The sequence below is a fragment of the Epinephelus moara genome, chromosome 9, assembly GCF_006386435.1.
Source record: "Epinephelus moara isolate mb chromosome 9, YSFRI_EMoa_1.0, whole genome shotgun sequence".
Lineage (NCBI taxonomy): Eukaryota > Metazoa > Chordata > Actinopteri > Perciformes > Serranidae > Epinephelus > Epinephelus moara.
In genome coordinates, this window is record NC_065514.1 from 12461311 (window position 1) to 12480911 (window position 19601).

A 19601-nucleotide genomic window follows, 5' to 3' on the forward strand; every position below is an offset into this window, starting at 1 on the left:
TCTGTGCCTGCCTGCAGGAAATTAAAGCCTGGTTCTCCTCAAATGTCCTCAAACTCAATAGTGATAAAACTGAGGTAGACCTCATTGGCTCAAAGTCCACCCTCATCAAATATCCCAGTTTCACCCTCACCATAGACAACCCTATCATTCCACACCAACATCAACAACACCATCCGGTCCACCTACTTCCACCTCCGCAACATCAACCACCTCCGCCCTTCACTCACTCCCAACAGCGTCGCAATCCTGGTTCACTCTCTGGTCACTTCCCGCCTGGATTACTGCAATTCCCTTCTCTTTGGTCTCCCCCACAAACACCTCCATAAACTTCAACTGGTCTAGAACGCTGCTGCCCATATCATCACCAGAACACCATCCATCGGTCACATCATCCCCGTTCTACATCAACGCCACTGGCTTCCCATCAAACACTGTATTAACTATAAAATCCTCCTCCATACATTTAAGGCCATCTATAACCTCGCTCCCTCATACCTCTCTGCCCTCCTACACATCAATATCCCTACCCGGTCTCTCAGGTCTGCCTCCTCCATCAGCCTGACTGTCCCCCCAGCCCGTCTGTCCACCATGGGGGTCCATGGTGCCCCTCGTCTCTGGAACTCCCTCCGCCCTGACATCAGGAACATTGACTCTATTTTAGTTTTCAAGTCCCACCTCAAAACCTACCTGTTTAGGCAGGCATATGAGTGTTAATGTTTCCTCTGTCTTTTAATGTTCTGCTGCAAACTCTGCACTGTTTTTCTGTTGTATTTTAGATGTGTTTTAATTGTATTACTTATTATTTTTTTGATTGTTTTACGGCGACCTTGAGTGCCATGAAAGGCTCCTTATAAATAAAATGTATTATTATTATTACTACAATGTAGGCTACTTGCTGTGTAAAGAACAGGTACAACAGCCAGTGTTAAATTAAAAATCAAAATTAAAATAATGATGTCAAAAATTTTCATTTAAATGAACGTCTGTTATCAAACCATTGTTCATTCAGGGAAAACTGACTGAACATTAAGCTCTTTTACAGCAGTGCCCTACATTCACATTCAATGGGCTAGAAGGATACAAGTAGGCTATATATAGTAATCACAATAGAGTGAAAGTCCATAAAAACAAATAAGTAGCAGCAATGTCGATCAAGAATTATAAACAACAATAACAAGCAATTAACTATTACTGACTGAGGTAACACAATGGTAACTGAGCCCATGGCGCCCTGATGAAAGCCCTTGCATGTGTGGTATGAGGAACTGGATGTCTGATATAAATAAAGTGACCAGCCTGGTTTCAAGACTTAGTCTGCCAATATACACACTGCTGCCTATCAGCATAGGTGCCATCAAATAGAACAAAACAGAGGTAATTATTGTAACTTTAAATTATTTTTTTTTGTAATATTGGCAGCTGTTTGGGGGATTATTTAATGGAGACAAAATACTATTTTAAAAATGTACCCCACTTTCTCTATAACAGTTAAACAAATAACGTGCCAAATATAAATAAATGTATTTATGTATGACCGCTTTGAAAGTATAACATTGTGTTCCAGCTGGAATCAGGATATTCCTGAATTTTTGGATCAGAGATACCCCAGTCCTTCCAAAATGTTTTGACCAACACAAACTGAAGGTTTGGTGTGGATCAAAACCAAGATCTGACAACATGATCTCATTTGATTTTAGAATCCTTTTTGTCTTCTGAACTATCCATTTTTAAGATCGGATCCAATTTCATATCTGAAACTGCTGAACAGCAGGGCCCAGGGTCACGAAATCCATCGTGCCTTTGTGTTGTGTTTTTTCAAAGCTACACTGTTTTGATCACCCTGATCCAGATACTAACTTTTCAAGATGACCAGATTTACATAAATGGGACTTCATATCACACTGTAAGCTAACAAAAAACAACATGTAGAATATTCAGCATGGGGTCACTTTGTAAAACAGCATGGGGCATGTGATGCACTGTGTCATTCACTGTATAGGCCTACTGAAAGGCACATTAGGCAGCCTAATTACTTTGCAAAACAGAAATAAATTTATTGATCAATTCTAAAGTTTTATTCCATCTTCTTCCTCAAATCCACCCTATGTCCAGCCTTCTGCTGGGATCAGGATCATCTTGATTTACTGCATCAAAGGTATCCTAATCCTACGAAGAAGTTTTGGACAACACATGCTGAAGGTCTGATCCAGATCAGAACCAAAAGTGGAGTTAAGTATTAGCATCAAATGTACTTAGTTGTATTCCAGTACTGTCAGTCAGTCAGTGTGGAAGTGAAATCCATCAAATTGCGTTACAATAACAAGTCTTTCATTCAAAACCGTATCTAATTAAACCAGTGTGTAGTGCAGGGTATACCCACCTCGACAGTATACCTACCTATCAGCCAAAAAGCCATCGGAGTATAAAGGACAGTATGCCCACTTCCTCCTCTATGGTGTTCTCATCTACCTAGTAGTACACCCATCTCATCAATACACCACTGATAAAAACTAATTAGCAGTAAAATTCACTTCAATATAAAAGGTAACCAAGCATCACGCTGTATGTGTTTATTTCAGTCTACAAAGTAACCATCAGGTACATGCAGTAAAATAATATCTCGCTGTGAAACTTTACCACCAAGTATTGATTTTATTGACGTAGATTTAATTTTTTGTCTCTTTTTTTAATGTTTATTATGATTATTCTTTCCTTTTTAAGTGTTTTTTTTGTAAGCCTCAAGATTTTTTTGATGATTTTTGGAGGAGTTTGTGAGAATGTGCAAAATTACAACAGCAGGTCTCAGTGCTTTCAGATATCACCACTCTAATTTTAACAAAGTCCATAGATTATGAGGCATCAATGATTCAATGATACCAAAATATGTGTTTTAGAAATGAATTTTATTGCTATGAAATGGTCTAATACAGCACAAGAAGAAACAAAATTTCACAGGTTAAAATTGCAAATTGAAATGTATGCTATAATGCATTGCCACATGACGACAAATGAAAGGAAATGATTTCTGAACTTTTTTACATTGCAAAATTAAAATTGTATTACATCAGTCCACTACAATGTACATATGAAGAGTATGAGTCATGTCGGGACTCAGTGATGGGACCTTTGTGTGAATCAGTGACACCTAATTACACTTACTATTAGATGTACTTCAAGTTGAGCTGCCACATCTTTCTGCTGCACAGTGTGACCTCTAGTTTGTCTACGTGTAAATTGAAATGTTCCTCAGCAGTTTCAGAGCAGGGTGTCTCAGCCTGTGGAGTCACATTTCAGATCATGTTCACTCTGAGGTGCATGTGAGTCTCACACACTCACATGCCAGCAACTTGTTTTTTAACACACTCTTGGGACCACCCACACACTCTCCACATGCTTTGCATAGCACACACACACACACACACACACACACACACACACACACACACACACACACACACACACAGTAAACAGTACTTACTCTAAGTGTATTGTGTAATGTGACTTGGTTGTTTATTGACTCACACCTGCAGTAACTATGTTTGGCCACCTGGGGGCAGTGGAAACAAGCTGTGAGCACAACACTGACAGCTAACATGATAAAGCTCACATGGTTATCTTACACATCCAGCAGGCACAGAGCAGCAGTGTCAGTGTCATTCATTTGGAGTCATGTTTCTGACAGCCTGATGAATGTAAGTACAATATCCACACTTCCAGTTCACCAACCTCTGAAGGTGATATCTGTCTCTTTAGCTGCCAAATGTTCAACTGTGTCCCTAACTGTGTCTGTCTGGTTGGTGCTGAGCCTTTTGCCACAGTTATGGAAACAGTGTGTCATAGAGTATGTCATAGAGTCATAAGAGTTGCATGACTCATATATAAGTCATAGCCTTATCATATCTCTGTATTTTCCTAAATCCATATCTTATTTTATCAATGACAGCTTTTCATGCACTGATCAGTTTTGAGATTTTGGGCTATTTGACTTCCATAACAAGTCTTTTTTTTAGACTAGTAGAGGGTGGAAGTTCAGATTTCTGTTTTTAAAAGGTATGCAAAAAGTGCATATTAAATTAGATAATGTCTCATTTGCAAAATTAAACACAATTTGGGAAAACATGTATTACAAAATATAATTGTTTTAATATAAGTAATCAACTGGAGAAGTTTTATGGTGATATTTATTGATTTTTTTTATCCCAGTGTCTTTTTTTTGTCTGAAAATCTATGAATTTTTAAACAAATATTCATAACTTTAAAGGCCATTTTCTCAAAATGAGTTTTTTCTCATAGTCCGAGCCAGAAATTTCACCCTCGGTAGCACTTAAACCAAACACTTTAGTTGTAGGTGTTTTTTTTATCATTATTATTATTACTACTCATTAGTATTTAGATTAGATTTAGATTAGATTTATATAACATGTTATTCATAAAAACATGTCAGTGATATCCAAAATAAAAGGTTTGGTTACTTTGATTAAAGCTGCAGTAAATAATTTTGGCCTGTAGAGGGCGGAAATGGCCATGATAAACTGACATATGCACATTTTTGACACATTATTACCATATACAGTTAAGTGATTTATGTATGACTTACTCTAAGTTGCTTTGGATGAACGCATCAGCTAAATAACTGTAATATAATGTAATGTTCTGGCTAGTATGCTAGCAAACAATTGCCAATTTACACATCTGGCAGACACAGAGGAGCATTATTATTACATTGGAGTCATGTTTGTGTTCATCTGATGCCAACATTCACATTCTTTCAGTTCTGATTTGGTCTCCTTCAACTCCTGAGAACAACATGCGGCTATTTAGCTGCTAAGTCTCCACTGTGTTCACCAGCTAGTTGCTAACTTTGTCCCCCTGCTGTTTGGTGTAGGTGAGCAGTGCAGAGCTGTCTGCTTCACTGAAAACCATGCTGATTAGACTGGTGAGAGTGAAGCACAATAGTAAAGTTGTCAGCTGGAAAATGAGAGCAATAAACTTAGAGTTATGTTATTATTCACGGCCGGGAAGTTGCTGCACCCAGGGTTACAGACAGGATTATAGAATTACTGGAAGAACTACTGGATTTTGCAATTTGCAAAACAAACCCCTGCCTGACATTCCCGACCTCATACACCAGAGGGGAAGGCGCTTATCAATGTCCCAGGATCAGAAAAGATAGCAGGTGTGTCGGTGGTGGCATCTTCAGGGTAGGAAAACCGGTTTAATTACTCGTATCTCACAGAGAATAATCCCACAAGCTCATTATCAGTGTTACAGGAACAGAAAACTTCTTTTCTTTTGCACTTGTGTGTTTGTACATCCCTCACAGAGAACACACCTCAACAACATCTCAGGCTGTATGATAACAAGGCAACTCCACACATTGTGCAGCTATAGTATGCTTGGTGCTAAACCCTAGAAGAAGACCATAAGTCACCACTAGATGGCGCCCATAACTAACTATGTACAGGCCTGTGAGAACCGTCACCTGATGACCATGGAGGTCTGACTGAGCTGAGGCCAGTGAGCAGTTTTCTAATTGGATAGGATCCAGATCTGATGGAAGTGCTTTTTGTGACGTTGGTCCTGTTTTCTAGAACAAACTGTGTGATGACCTGTGTTTTGGTATTTATTTTATTTCTCATCTTTCCTTTTGTTGCTGTTGCAGTTTATTGTACTTTATATTCCTCTAGACACGTCACTTGTTGCTGCATGTGTTGTACTTGTAATGAAAAAGATTAGGTGACACAACAAATAAGGAGCTCGGACATGTGGAGGGAGCTCGGTGTAGAGTCGCTGCTTCTTCACGTTGAAAGGGGTCAGTTGAGGTGGTTCGGGCTTCTGATCAGGATACCTCCTGGGTGTGTCTTGTTAGAGGTGTTCTGGGTATGTCCCACTGGTAGGAGGCCCTGGGGCAGACCTGGAAACACCTTGGGGCGAGCTGGGGAGAGGGACGTCTGGGGTGCTTTGCTTGGCCTGCTGCCCCTGCGATCCGGCCCTGGATAAGCGGATGAAAATGGATGGATGGATGGATGGAATAAATAATGACTCATCATCTGTGTCAAAGAAAAGACTTTAAGACACTAAATTTGTACACCATATTTTGAGATATTTGTCGCAGGGTGTAGGTACTGTAGAAGTGGCCAAGACGTTAAATCAGCCAGGTTTGATGGCGGTGTTTTGCTTCTATGAAAGACTTTGTATCAACAAATATAAAACAAACATAAAATTAGAATAAAAAAATAACTGTTTTCAATTAAGATACTGTGTTTCTGGCTACAAATGTAAAATGTGGATTCAATTTACTTGAATGCTGGTATAAATTCAACATTGGTATTACAAATGAAGATGTGGATGTTATTTCCATGTGCGTTTTGCATTCACAGAGCAGCTCAGACCAGTGCATACAAATTTGGGCCAAATGGGGATCTTTTCTGACCCTTGCCCAGAATAAACAACTGTGATGCAACTCGTCCTGTCACACTCCAATGAGGCGGTTTGTCAAAGAGATTTCATCACGCTGCTTCTTGTGCTGTTCAGCACTCAAAGCAAACAGGATGATCAAACTTTTTTATTGTAAATAAACTCACAGTGTCGTTGGAAACAATTGAGTGCAGCTAAAAAGAGCACAACGACTGGCCTTGGACTGGAAAAGAACAGTTTGTCCGTGACTCATTGAGTGAACAGATTTGTTCAGGTTTGATAAATGAGAGTTTCCTCAGCATGGGAATTCCTGAACTGTTGAGTAATCTCCCTCCTGGTGATTATATGACCCTGTGTTACAGTGCAGGACCAGACCAGAGGGCTCAGCTCTGAGGAGCACATCATGAAGGTACTGTGAACCCCACAACACATTTATCATCCAGATATGGTGACAAAATGTCACTTATTGGGTCAGATTTTCTTGCTTTGCTGTTTTGCAATAACTGACCTGGCAACAATTTCTGCCAGTATGACCAATGTGACAGGAGTGCTATAAAAACTGAAAATGGCTATGCTCTCGGTTGTCAGAACACATTTTTATTGTCTGTATCGAGGGTACGTTCAGAGTTTGGCAAGCCAGCATTTATGTATGCAGCTCCTCATGTGTGGAATCTTCTTCAGAAGGACTAAAAATTGCACTCTTTGGTTCCTCTAGGCCGTTTAAAAGCAACGTTACAGGATTTCTGAACACCATCTTCGACATGCCAATGTCACGGTGTGTCTTAGCTGCTCTTTGTAATCTTGCAGCTGTGGTTTTTTGCATTTTTGTGGCTCACTTCTAGTATATATCGACACATTTTTGGGCTTTTCTTTGTAGTAATCTTACTGTGTGTTTTTTATTGTTGTTTGTTTTTTTTTAGAGCTGTGTATTTTTTAATTCTGTATTTTTGGTCTGTGTTGTCTGTAACTTGTGTTGCTGTCTGTCTTGGCCAGGACACTCTTGACATTCGGTTCATCATCCCCCTCTGAAATTAGGAGGACAGTTACCATGATAACACCACAGACATGGGCTTCGCATTAACATTTAATCTAGCCCTTTTTCTCCCATATAGACTCATAATCATTATGTATTTGTGTTCTGTCTAAGTGAAAGAGTCGAGTCTTGCAACACATACAATACTGTACACGGTTTTCTCATTTGTTTAGTAAAAGTCAGACTTGCCTGTCACACCTTTAACACTGTTGGTAGACTCAGTGGGAAGACACAATCTTCAGCGGTATTTTAATTTTGGTCTGAGAGAGGAAGAGAACTTTTTCATATTAATAAGGATTCCTGAAGACTGTAAGCCTTAATGCAATGCATTCTGGGAAGTATTTTCAAATAACCTAACAATGTTTCTAGGTAGGTAACTTTAGTTAGGTAAAGGTATGTCCCTCGGACATTAAGTCAAACTACAGGTTCTGGGGTTTATAATTAAACAAATGAAATCTGAAATTGATGCACTTCAGATTGAGTTAATAATAAAACAAAATGTTTGTTTACTTAACTGAGATTGTACAGTGCCAGGGACAAAGTAAACAGAGTAAAAATGGGTTTTCCTGCGTTCCACGACTAAAGAGCACAAGTCAACAGAGCTTCCTTGTTTTGCAATGAATCACAGATTATGATTCAAAGTCATCAGGACTCACTCACTGATGATGAAACAGTGGACTATCTTGATTTGTTGGCACTTTTAAATGTTAAGTTTAAATGCTGCAAATGTAGGTTTATTATGGCAGAACAACTTTAAATGTTTTTTATGCCAAAGAATATACCTTAGCATTATTTACAGTCTGTCAATGAATGGATAACTAGGACTTTTATTCATGTCAACGTGAGTGTCTAAAAGTACTTTATTTAATGTCATGAGAACTGCTGCCAACAAGAGAGAGATCGACTAACAGCTTCCTTTCTTTTTGTACAGTTGATTTTGGCTTCATCTTTGTCTTTGGGATTGTTGGTCATCTTCCTGTCTCCAGTTAGGTAGGTGCACACACATGAACCACACAAGCTGTCTTTACATCTTCTTGTAACATGGAGAATAATGTATCGATGGTGTGGAAAATATGTTGTTTCAGTTCATCCTTAGGAAATGTATATAACATAAATGTTTATTAATGATGTCGATGTCCATTGCTCTCAGCTGTCGGCAGCGTGTGAACTGTAGATGGGGAGCTTATGGAGCGTGGTCCGAGTGTGACGGCTGCTCCAGGACAAAGGTACTTCAGAGGACACACATACTCATACTGTACTTGTGAGGACATTGTATACAATTTAATTTATTGGAGGTGTGATCAAAATACTAAACCCAACTCTGCAGTAAATGGCTTAACTTGTGGAGACCATCGTTTTGTCCCCAGATGAGAAGTGACATCCCACAAGGAGGTTGTGTGATCATTGTTTTGCTCACTGACAACCAATCATACACAAATTAGTCAAACATATTTCCAGTGGTGTGCGATGGCCTCAACATTGACCCTGTGACATCCATTATTCAGATTGTGACAGTGAAATTTATCTACATGTTCTTAGAAAGTAGGTTGTGCTAGAAGCATTGTGACGTACTTGCATATTAACTAGCTGGTCAGCTGTTGTAGGTGGCAAGCTAGCTGCTGACCTGTTATAGCTACTTGGGAACTTGTTAACACTAGCCAGTCACAATAGCGTACCAGGAATTAGTGAAAGCAAGCTGGTTCGGGATGTGTTTATCCTTGACTCTTGTCTATAGACTGTATAAAAATTATGGATGTAGCCACCATAATTACCATGTGTACTTTTAAGCCTTGATAAATTAGCTACAGAGACCAAAAATTTTTTTCTACCAGGCTGTAAACATGTTTCTTTCCACTGTGAAGTTGGGCACATTAACATAAGTGTCTATGGGGATCAACTCACTTTTAGAGCCGGCCTCAAGTGGCCATTTGAGGAACTGCAGTTTTGGCACATGGCTTCATTTTTCAGTCCTGGAAGTTGCTACTTCCTCCTGTCTCACTTATTGCGAACCATGTCTTTTTTGTGGAGCAATTCATACCCTGGTAGAACGGGGTTAGAGTATAAAAACAAATGGAGCAACACATCTAACGTGCCTATACACAGAGTTTCTCAGCTTGGGGGTCAGGACGTCATGTGGGGTCGCATGATATGCAGACAGGGTCACTAGAAGTTTAAGACTGACAGCGATAATTGTTTGCTAGGCTTACATTTTAATAAAAATCAAATTTGATGTTAATAAATAAATACAAAAGTACTACCATGACTCAGAATGTCGTAGCAGCTTCACAGCAGCAAATTCCAAAAGTATGGGGACTAAAATGAAGTCACAAAAGGCCAGAAAAAGTAAAGAAATCTCGATCTGAAATCTTGTGCACAATGTGCTTCCTATTTTGGTTCTAAATTGATGCCAGAATAAACAAACCGAGTAAATAAAACAACAAAAATCTGACTGATTATCATTTAATTCATTTCATGCTTAAGGTCACTTCGTTTTTCAGGTGCGGACTCGCCATGTGGAGGTGTTCGCCCAGTTTGGGGGTGTGCCATGTCCAGGAAAAGCCATGGAAACACAAGCATGTGTCCCACAGAAAGCATGCCCCCTGGCAACAGGCTGTGGAGACAGGTTCCGCTGTACCTCTGGTATGTTGCGACATATATTTAACAAAACTTGCCTATTTTTCTTTTAATGTCATTATAAATTTCTATCAAATTTAGTTTATGTCTACAGTTTGGTTTTATGTCTCTTGAAATGTGGAATGAAAAGTCTGTATTGAAATCCTGATGCAGGTCAGTGTATCAGCCAGTCTCTAGTGTGTAATGGAGACCAGGACTGCAATGATGGCCTGGATGAGAGAGGCTGTGAACAAGACAGCAGCCAGTACTCATGTGACCTTGACAAAACCCCTCCTAACTCAGAGTTAACAGGCAGAGGGTGAGTAGCTACAACTCTTGCACCAAACTGGGTCTTTACTGTATGTTGCATGTCATGTTTGGGGTAATAAAATATGTCACCTATTAGATAAGTCCTTCAAATGGATTTGTTGTGTCGTGCTTTACAGGTACGATGTGTTGTCCGGCAAACTCAGAGCAGGTGTGATCAACACTCTGAGCTTTGGAGGGCAGTGCAGGAAGGTGTTCAGTGGTGACCATAAAATCTATTACAGACTGCCACAGAACGTCCTCAGGTACAACTTTGAGGTGAGTTACTTTATTTTCTTCCTGACGTTGGAACCACATTTTTACAATAGAGTTTATCGTACCCTCAGTAACTTCACAGGACCGACCGGCCGACTGCAGCTAGCATGGAAAAAAATAAAGTCCATAACAGAAGATGATGAGCCCTTCTCACAGCAGCTGCTCTAATCAAACCATATGTTGGCTTTGCTTGCAGGTGTCAGTAGATAATGAAAACATCGATGAATCCTACGAGAGCTCCTGGTCCTACACGCAGCACATCCAGTCTAACTCCTTGGTGGGACACGACCGTCGCACTTTCCACAATGAGCTTACTGAAAATAAGGTAATGTTATGACCTCATCTGCCTTATGAATCACTTATTTCAGATGTCTTACTGTAGGTGTTGGACAAACTGACTTTGGCCTTGTCACTAGTTGGGTTAAAGGAATACTTCATGCCAAATGACCATTAGTATATCAATTAGTCACCCTGCGTTTTGCGAGGCCGGTCTCACTCAAAAGTCGCTGAAATCCGGCACTTGGGCAGTGACTTGCGGTGCCAGAAACCATTGAAAAAAGTGTCCTTTAACACTAACATGATACGCGGCCAGCTGCTGCTATAGTTTAATGGCATCCAGTGGCATCAGGGGAAAACGTGGCGGGACAAGGACGAGAGTTAAGGTGGCAGTGTGGTGGATTGGTCCAACAAACCCAGACTTTCACCCGCAAGAGGTGTATGTGTCCCGTAAGATTCTAAAGCCAAACCCTGTCCTTTTTTTGCTAAACCTAACCACATGTTTTTGTTGCCTAAACCGGACCAGGTGTGTCAGTTCGGTCAGTTCGCTGTGTTTTACCGACATAGTGCATTTATTTTGAAAGAGACTGTATGTAAACGGTAAATTTCCTGTGAAAACGGAAGTGTATTTTGAAATAAGACAATGCTTGACTTGACACAGTGTCCCAGAACGTCAACAACCAACACACCCAGGGTACCTTGCACGTTGTATGTAGACGTGGAAAGTCCATGACCAAACACGTTAATATGTGACGAGGTTGCAGTGAGAATGTGCAATAAGAGGTTTCTCCATTTTCAGATTCTTCGTTCAGAGTCAAACAAAAGAGATAAACAAATGGTCCTTTGAAAGGTTGCTATTCAGCAGTTTACAGGGAATGACACCCTGGTCTTCATATCTGTATTCCAGAACTCCAAACTTATAATCCTGAAGAATAAAGTGGAGCTGGCCCAGTTCCAAAACTCTGCCCCTCAGTATCTGACTCTGGCTGAAGGTTTCTGGAAGGCTTTGTCCTCGTTGCCGTACACGTACGACTACTCTGCCTACCGCCACCTGTTTGCCACGTACGGCACACACTACCTCTCTGAGGGCGCACTCGGAGGCGAATACCAGGCCTTTTTGGAGTTAGATCACCAGGTGCTCGAAAAAAGCGGTAAGAACTTTGATAATCGTAATTGTGTTTCTATTGATATTCATCTTCATGCAGCACATATAATCTGAAGTTGAGGAAATGTGATTTGTTTTTAGGGAATATTGTGAATTTGTTTCTTACATTGGATATTAGTCAGTACCACATATGAACCTCTCATTTTAGTTGAGTTTATTAGCAATAAAAGCTTTTAAATATCAACTTTTGTATCTAATGTCAGCACCATCTCCTAAAAAATATGTTTGTTCCTCCTGAAATTTGGTGCTTGTAAGCTGAAAGAGAATTTTTATGTTTCTCTTGCATCTGCCTTATTTCGCTAAAGGTACAACAGACACAGAGTACCAGAGGTGCTGGAGAAAGGTGAAACGCCGTTTCTTCAGGAGGAAAGTCAAGACCGTCTGTGAAAAAATAACAAATTCTTTTGCCTCCAGTGGCGGTGAGTAAGAGCTTCCTGATTTAGAGTGTCAAACTGCACAGTGTGCCCTGGACGGACAAAGAAATCTGTGGATTTAAATACATGAAACTCATTTAAACTTGACTGTCACACAGTCTAGCCTGAGCTCTGCTGTACCTTCCCTGCAGGACACAGTATTCACAACAAGCCTGTTAAGGTCAACGTGTACGGAGGAAATCCAGCCTTGACAGCCGCTTTGCTTCACCTGGATCTGGAAAACCCAGAAGCTAACGGAGAGAAATACGACAACTGGGCCTCGTCTGTCAAAGACTTCCCTGACGTCACAGACCAGAAGGTTGGAAGATGCTCCAAGTGTCTGGTATTCTGTGCACTTCTGTCTATACATGCACATTAATAAAGTGAAATTTGTTTTCCAGCTGCGTCCTCTGTATGAGCTGGTGAAGGAGGTGGAGTGTGCAGGTCTGAAGAAGCTCCACATGAAAAGAGCCACAGAGGAGTACCTGGCGGAGGAGCATCCCTGTCACTGTCAACCCTGCCAGAACAACGGCCAGCCACTGCTGATGGGCACACAGTGTCGCTGCGTCTGTCGACCAGGAACGTCAGGACAAGCTTGTGAGGTTGGAGCTGTGATCGGAGAACAACCAGGTACACGACAAAGGACTTAATTTAATTTTTCATACTTGTGTTAGAAAAAAAACATTTGAGGCTCAAAATTTCAAAAAACACACTTGAAGTACAGTGAATTTCTGGCACACTACTTTTATTTTGAAGTGCTGTTTCCTGCTGTACAGTGAGTGAATAACAGACAGCTACTTCAGAGACAGCAAACTAGCTCAACTACATAGCCAACTGCAAGTATGACATTGAATTCATTCAGTTCCGTGGACCGTGAAGTAATGACTCCAAAAATCCAGACCCTGTGGCTGAACCAGTTGGGAACCACTGGTCTAATCCGTCTTCATTAATGTTATCTGTTTTGCATCTCTTATTATCTCTCAGGGGTGATCCATGGCAGCTGGAGCTGCTGGTCCTCCTGGAGTTCCTGCTCTGGAGGTCAAAAGTCAAGGACCCGAAGCTGCAACAACCCCACCCCCAGCAGAGGTGGCCAACACTGCATTGGAGAGGGGGTGGAGCGGAAGCCTTGTGAGGACGCAGACATCCAGTACTTACAGTAAGGACACATGCACACACACACATACTTGTTACATACTATGTGGTAATGGGACAGAGCTTTACACTGGCTTTACAATCTAATCCACACACGTTTGAAATATCAGAGATGCTCAATAAGCAGCGGGTGTCTGCAGCATTTTAGTTTCCTCACAGTAAACTGTTTGTGTGCAGGACGATGGAGCCTCAGTGCTTCAGTCTCACTGTAACGCCACCCAAGACATGCGGAGCGCTTCCAAACCTCAGGAACGGATTTGTTCAGGTGAGCATACTTCACTGATGCTGTTTTTTCTTTATGTTACTTTGGAGACGGCGGTGTAAATTGTTGTATTTTTTTCCTCAGAATCCCAGAGACATTTACCTGGTTGGGAACACAGTGCAGTACTCCTGCATAGACGGATATTACCTCAGTGGAAACGCTGTGGCTGAGTGCACTGAGAGCCAGACGTGGCGGACAGGAACGATGGTTTGTATAAGTAAGTCTTTTCTCTATTAACTCTGCCAGGGAGATTATGGATTTGGCTCTGCTGTTTGTTCATTAGCAGGATATCACAGTCCAACTTATTGTTACAGATTTATACAGAGTTTACTGGAAGGTTGGGCCAGTAGCCAAGAAGCAAGTGATTTGTTTTTGTTGCCGATCACACCACCCTGTGGCCATTTGTAAAGCATGCTGTGTTTTGGCTCATATTATTTTTGTTCACTTCCCAAACAGATTTTTATTTTTTTTCACCTGTCCTCCTGGAAATTCAATCCAGTTTTGACCAAACCTGATGTAGATGCAAGTCAAACATTTGCGATTTTCTACTCTCACACCCTCAAGTTATCTTTGTCTAGTCATCATATAGTTAATGTTTCCCTGACCTTCTCAAATCCACCCTTTTTCCCATCCCAGGTTCCACGTGTGGGATTCCTCCACTCAACAGTGACGTGATAGCCACACCCACCAAAACAGCCCATCAGATTGGAGACAAAGTGTCCCTGTCCTGTCCTGCGGGGTCAGTGCTGGACGCTGAGGTGACAGAGATCATATGCAGCCCCAGCCTGCAGTGGTCTCCATCACCAGCCAGCACTCACTGTAAAGCAGGTACAGCACATTTATTCTTTGTGTCAAATGTTGTAAAGCTTTGTATGTTCAACAGGTTAACTCAGAAATGTAGTTAGGGTTTTTAATATTTTAATAGAGAATTCTCACCAACTCTGCAGCTCTACTGAGGTCTTTTAAGCCTCTTTCAGCTCGTTGTTTTGGTGTCGAGGCATATTTACTGATTGGTTGAGTCTTAGTGCTCTCAACCCTGTTTCCAGCAGCACACGCTCTGATAAACCTACTGTGCACTACTAGCCCACCACCAAACAACAGACAAAGTTGCTCAGTAGTTCCTTGAGACCAAACCAGAGCTAAATGTAGCGAAATGTTGCACTTACATTCAGCAGGAGTACACAAACACAACTTAAATGAGATGCCATAATAAAAACAACAATAGCCATCTGTTTGGTAAGAGCGTATTTTGCCATTTTCTGCCCCCTAGTGGCTAAAAAGTCAATTACTGCAGCTTTAATCAAAAAAACTTATGCATAATCTGTTTTTTCTGCAACCCCAGCTGTAACGAAACAACACTGTAATTCATTTGGAGTTGCAGCCTCCGTCCAAAATCGCCCCTTGGGCAGTGGCATCAGATACAGACGCACAATACACACTTAAAAATCAGTATAAAACGCACCAGGCTTTCAACTAACTCCAATGAAAACCCATCCGTGTCATTCTTAGACACTGGGAGCAATGGACGTAGTATAAAGAGTGCAAACGTTTGCTCAGGGTGGGTGGGAGTGGAGGTGGATCAAACAAGCACAGGAGTTTGACCCTGGAGACCTGTGTTTGTGTCCTGTGTAAAACTGAAAGTCAACATTGAGTTATTTTGTCACCCGTCGACAGGCGTTACTGAGGTCAACCTCGATCTTTTTCTAACCCTACCATTGTTGGCTAAACCTAACCGTTGTCCCCCAGCGTTGAGATACAATGCATAGAGCTGGGGTTTCTGCCCAAGAGTCAAAACCTGACAAGTAGGGATGAGATCATGTTGGGTGTCGAGTGGTGAATGCAAGTCCAATATTCATTCTCTTTGAGCTCAGTTTTCTGCCTCCATCATTTCCTGTCTCCTCAACTCCTAAATGACCCATTGTGTTCATAAGCTGGTTGCTGACTTTGTATTTGGCAGGTGGCAGCGCCAAGAGAGAACAAATATACTAAAGTTGCAGTTGGAGAACCAAAACAATGAGCTGAAAGTTGCTATAAAGCTCCAAAGAGCTGGGGGGAGCTGCAGGGTTGAGTTTTAATTCTTCGTGGGTTCATCATTATGAGCGACCACTTTCACATACAGTACATGTAGTCATATGATCTGTTTTTGTCTAGTGTAAAATGTACACACACCAATCCTGCTTACTATATTTTCTCCTCAGCGCCCTCAGTTCCGTCTCCTCCATCTGGCCTGACGTGTAAGCTGTGGGAGAACGTAGGAACAACCGAGTGTGTGTGTAAAAAGCCATTCGAGTGCTCGTGAGTGTGATTTTTGATCATTATTTTTGCATCACACAAAGAAATGCCCGATCAAAGGTGTAAAAGTACATCACGAAAACAGTTAACACTGCATTTTTCTGTATACTGTCTTCATGTAGGACTTCTCTGGAGTTGTGTGCTCGAGTCAGCTCAAGCCAAAGCCGTTTACTTAGCGTTTGTCAGCTTGGAGCTCTGCGCTGTTTGGGGCGGAGCTTCGAGTTGGCCAATGACAGCGACTGTAACTGGCCAGAGGAGACGTCCACATCCTGCAAGGACTGTACACCAGGGACTGTCTGTCAGGGTGAGTCTGCGGAACCGTATTTAATTATCTAACATTTGTTTCAACCTTTTTCCAATCCATTACCTGACCTGATCATCTGACTGCAGTTGTTTCTAGCTCAGTTTTTAGTGATGTCATTCCCTGATCTCATGAAGCGCCAGGAATGATGGCCAGAAGAGTCCTTTAATTCTTTAATACATGTGTGGTGTGAATATATTTGATGTGTGTGTGACTGCATCAGTACATATGATCATTGTTTTATCACTCCAGAATCAAAATGCGTCTGTCAGAACGCATCAGAGTGCCCTAAAGACTCCGCCCCCTTGTGCGTCAACTCTGGTGCTGGCAGCGTTTCCACGACGATGACCGAATGTGAGGTGGGGGCCAAGCGGTGTGCCGGGGAGCAGGTCATTGTTGTCGGTATTGAGGCTTGTCCAGAATAAAGATGGCTGCTGTTTTATTTTACGGTCTCACACTGTACATAAGAGGGACACCTTGGTTTTTATCCTCTCAATGACTGAATTGTAAATAGAATAAAAAATTGTGAATGATGTAAATAAGTCCCTCTGTCATCATGTGGTGTCTTTTTATACGCCATGGAGGACTGATGTCAGACAACAAGTTAACACAAAGTTATAAAGGTCTGAGAAAAAACTTAAATGTCTTGAAATGTTATTGTTTTTTGAAAGTTAATAAAACACTTTTTGGAATAAATTTTTGTTCTCTTGATTTCGTTTAACTATCAAACACACTGGAAATGGCTGTAATGGCATTAGGCTCGATAACTGTCCCAGTTACCTCAGTCCAGTAGTCATACATGACCAAAACATGTGCATGCGTTGCAGGTGTGTGATGACTTTTCACATGAAGGGTCAATATGTTCATAGATTTAAATAGTCTAAACTTTAGTACAATGAGTGTGATGAACAATTTTGAATGTGACTGTAAATATGTGGAATCTTGTATGTTGTCACAGGGACCTGATCAAGAAAAGCATCTAGAGGTGTGTCATACGTCAACGTAGGGGACTGGGCAAATTTATTGTGAACAAAACTGGCAATTTGCAGATTGGTCCAGAGGGGAGTTCCACCAAGCTGCTCTCCATTCTTAAATCAGGGGTCAGTGCCCACACCCTGCACAACAGGTGATCTGAGTTACCCTCCAATCAACTCAGGGGAACTGTGACATCCAGCAAAATGAACTGAGTGAGAACAATAAAATCTAAGGACTCAATAACAGACATAAATGACTTGATATGAAGTATATTTTTGCAAAGATTATTTAGTGTTTCCTGCATTCCCTTTGGTCCAGTCTGGGTCTTGAATATCTCGATAAATCTTTTAATGTAGTGGAATTTAATTTAGTCTTATTCAAAGAGGCTTTATTGGTGTGGAAAACATATGTTTACATTGCCAAAGCAAGTATGGAATATAAAACAAAAAGCATGTATACAGTAAGTAAAGCTCTATATACTGACTGCTGCTGACTGGGTACACCTAACATGCCTGTGGCACAGCATTTAAAAAGGAAACATGTTGTTCAAACTGGAAACTGGAGCAAAATGGTGCACGCCATTTTGAGAGTAGACGTGCCCTTAATCAACTCTTTGGAGTTTCTGTGACCAAAAACTGCATTTCTATAGTGCTAGAAACGTGAAATCCGATTAATGCCTTTTTTCAAGATAACACTACAGAGGCCTGTAACTGTGGCAATCCCAAGGCACACCTGCGTAGTGATGATGCTGTTTAATCAGCACCTTGATATGCCACACCTGTCAGGTGGATGGATTATCTTGGAAAAAGGAGAAGTGCTAACTTACATGGATTTTATCAAATGTGCAACCAAAATTTGAGAGAAATGTATCTATTGAGTGCATAAACATTTTTTAGATCTTTAACTTCAACATGTGAAGAATCGGAGCAAAGACAAATGTTTTGCTCAGTATATTTAAGGGGTTATTTCTCTACTTGGTCACATGATTTATGGATCAGACAATGTTTTTCAAGTAATTAGTTATGAACTACAACATTTGCTGATTTTCAAAATACCTTACTTTGACTGTGTGGGGTCAGAATGTATTTTTTTTTTTGCAGTTTTTATGCAGTTTCAGAACACGTGTCATTTTAATAGACCATAGTGCAGGATTTCAATACATTTTGAAGTTCTTATCTTTAAATCCTATAGTGATGGTGGTCTGTGTCATTAACATTACGTTGATTTTCCCTTGCTCTGGGGTAGTATATATGGTCATAAATCATTCATCTTGACAACTGAGTCCCAAAAAATGTCATCTGAAAATAACTGAAAAAATCTGCCAGCCCAGTAAATTATTTCAGAAAAAGCTTTTTTCAATAGTTTTGTCAAAATGATGACTACACATTTGCAGCTTTATTTATCTAATGCAATGAATTCTGCTGTGGCAGTACTGATTCCTCAGGTCTCAGCTGGTTGGGAAAGCAGCATGAGAACCAGTTCCCAGCCACATAATAAAAAAATGATATTGTGTTATTATATATGTATTATATTCACTTGTAGAAACAAGTCTCACAAGAGCCTTAACAATGGAGATGCCTCCATAACAATAATAAGCAAATGCTTCTTTGATAATGACCAAACATGTTTACGTATGGGGTAGGCGTTATGTTGGGTCTGAGGGTGCTATGTGATGCATTTGGAGAGCTGAACTCCTGCGTGAAAACACAAAAACAGCCCAGATGCAGGGGACCTAGTGTTAAGGGAGTCTTTAATTTTCAGTCAACTTAGGTTTTAAGGTGCACAGAATCACCCTCAAACAACACAGCTAAAGACAGCACTGAATTCTCACAAGGGCCTAGAGACCAGAGTTTCTGGCTGACAGTGTTTGCTAACATGAGGTCTGCATTTGATTGAGGAAGGATCAGAATGTCCTGGGTGTGTGTTTCCTCACCTCTCTTAAGCCCTCAGAAAGGGGCATTGTCACACCCTGATTGGCCCAGAGAGACAATGCACCAAGCTGCTCTCCATTCTTAATTAGATGTCAGTACACACACCCTGCACAACAGGTGATCTGAATTACCCTCTAATCAACTCAGGGGAACTGTGACATCCAGCCAAAATGAACTTCAAGGTTTGAA

The 19601-nt window shown here is 41.0% G+C and overlaps 1 protein-coding gene across 1 annotated transcript; it reads left to right on the forward strand.

The window, feature by feature from the left end:
• The first annotated feature begins 6761 nt into the window (after window positions 1-6761).
• c7b (complement component 7b) lies at window positions 6762-17202 on the forward strand. Its single transcript, XM_050052283.1, has 18 exons — window positions 6762-6826; window positions 8382-8440; window positions 8601-8676; window positions 9949-10090; window positions 10238-10382; window positions 10510-10648; window positions 10842-10970; window positions 11829-12072; window positions 12392-12505; window positions 12652-12818; window positions 12901-13129; window positions 13484-13655; window positions 13829-13916; window positions 13998-14130; window positions 14550-14741; window positions 16112-16208; window positions 16328-16509; window positions 16759-17202. Exons 1-18 carry the CDS (start codon window positions 6821-6823, stop codon window positions 16929-16931), a joined length of 2487 nt encoding a protein of 828 aa, XP_049908240.1. The 5' UTR covers window positions 6762-6820; the 3' UTR covers window positions 16932-17202.
• The last annotated feature ends 2399 nt before the right edge of the window (window positions 17203-19601 follow it).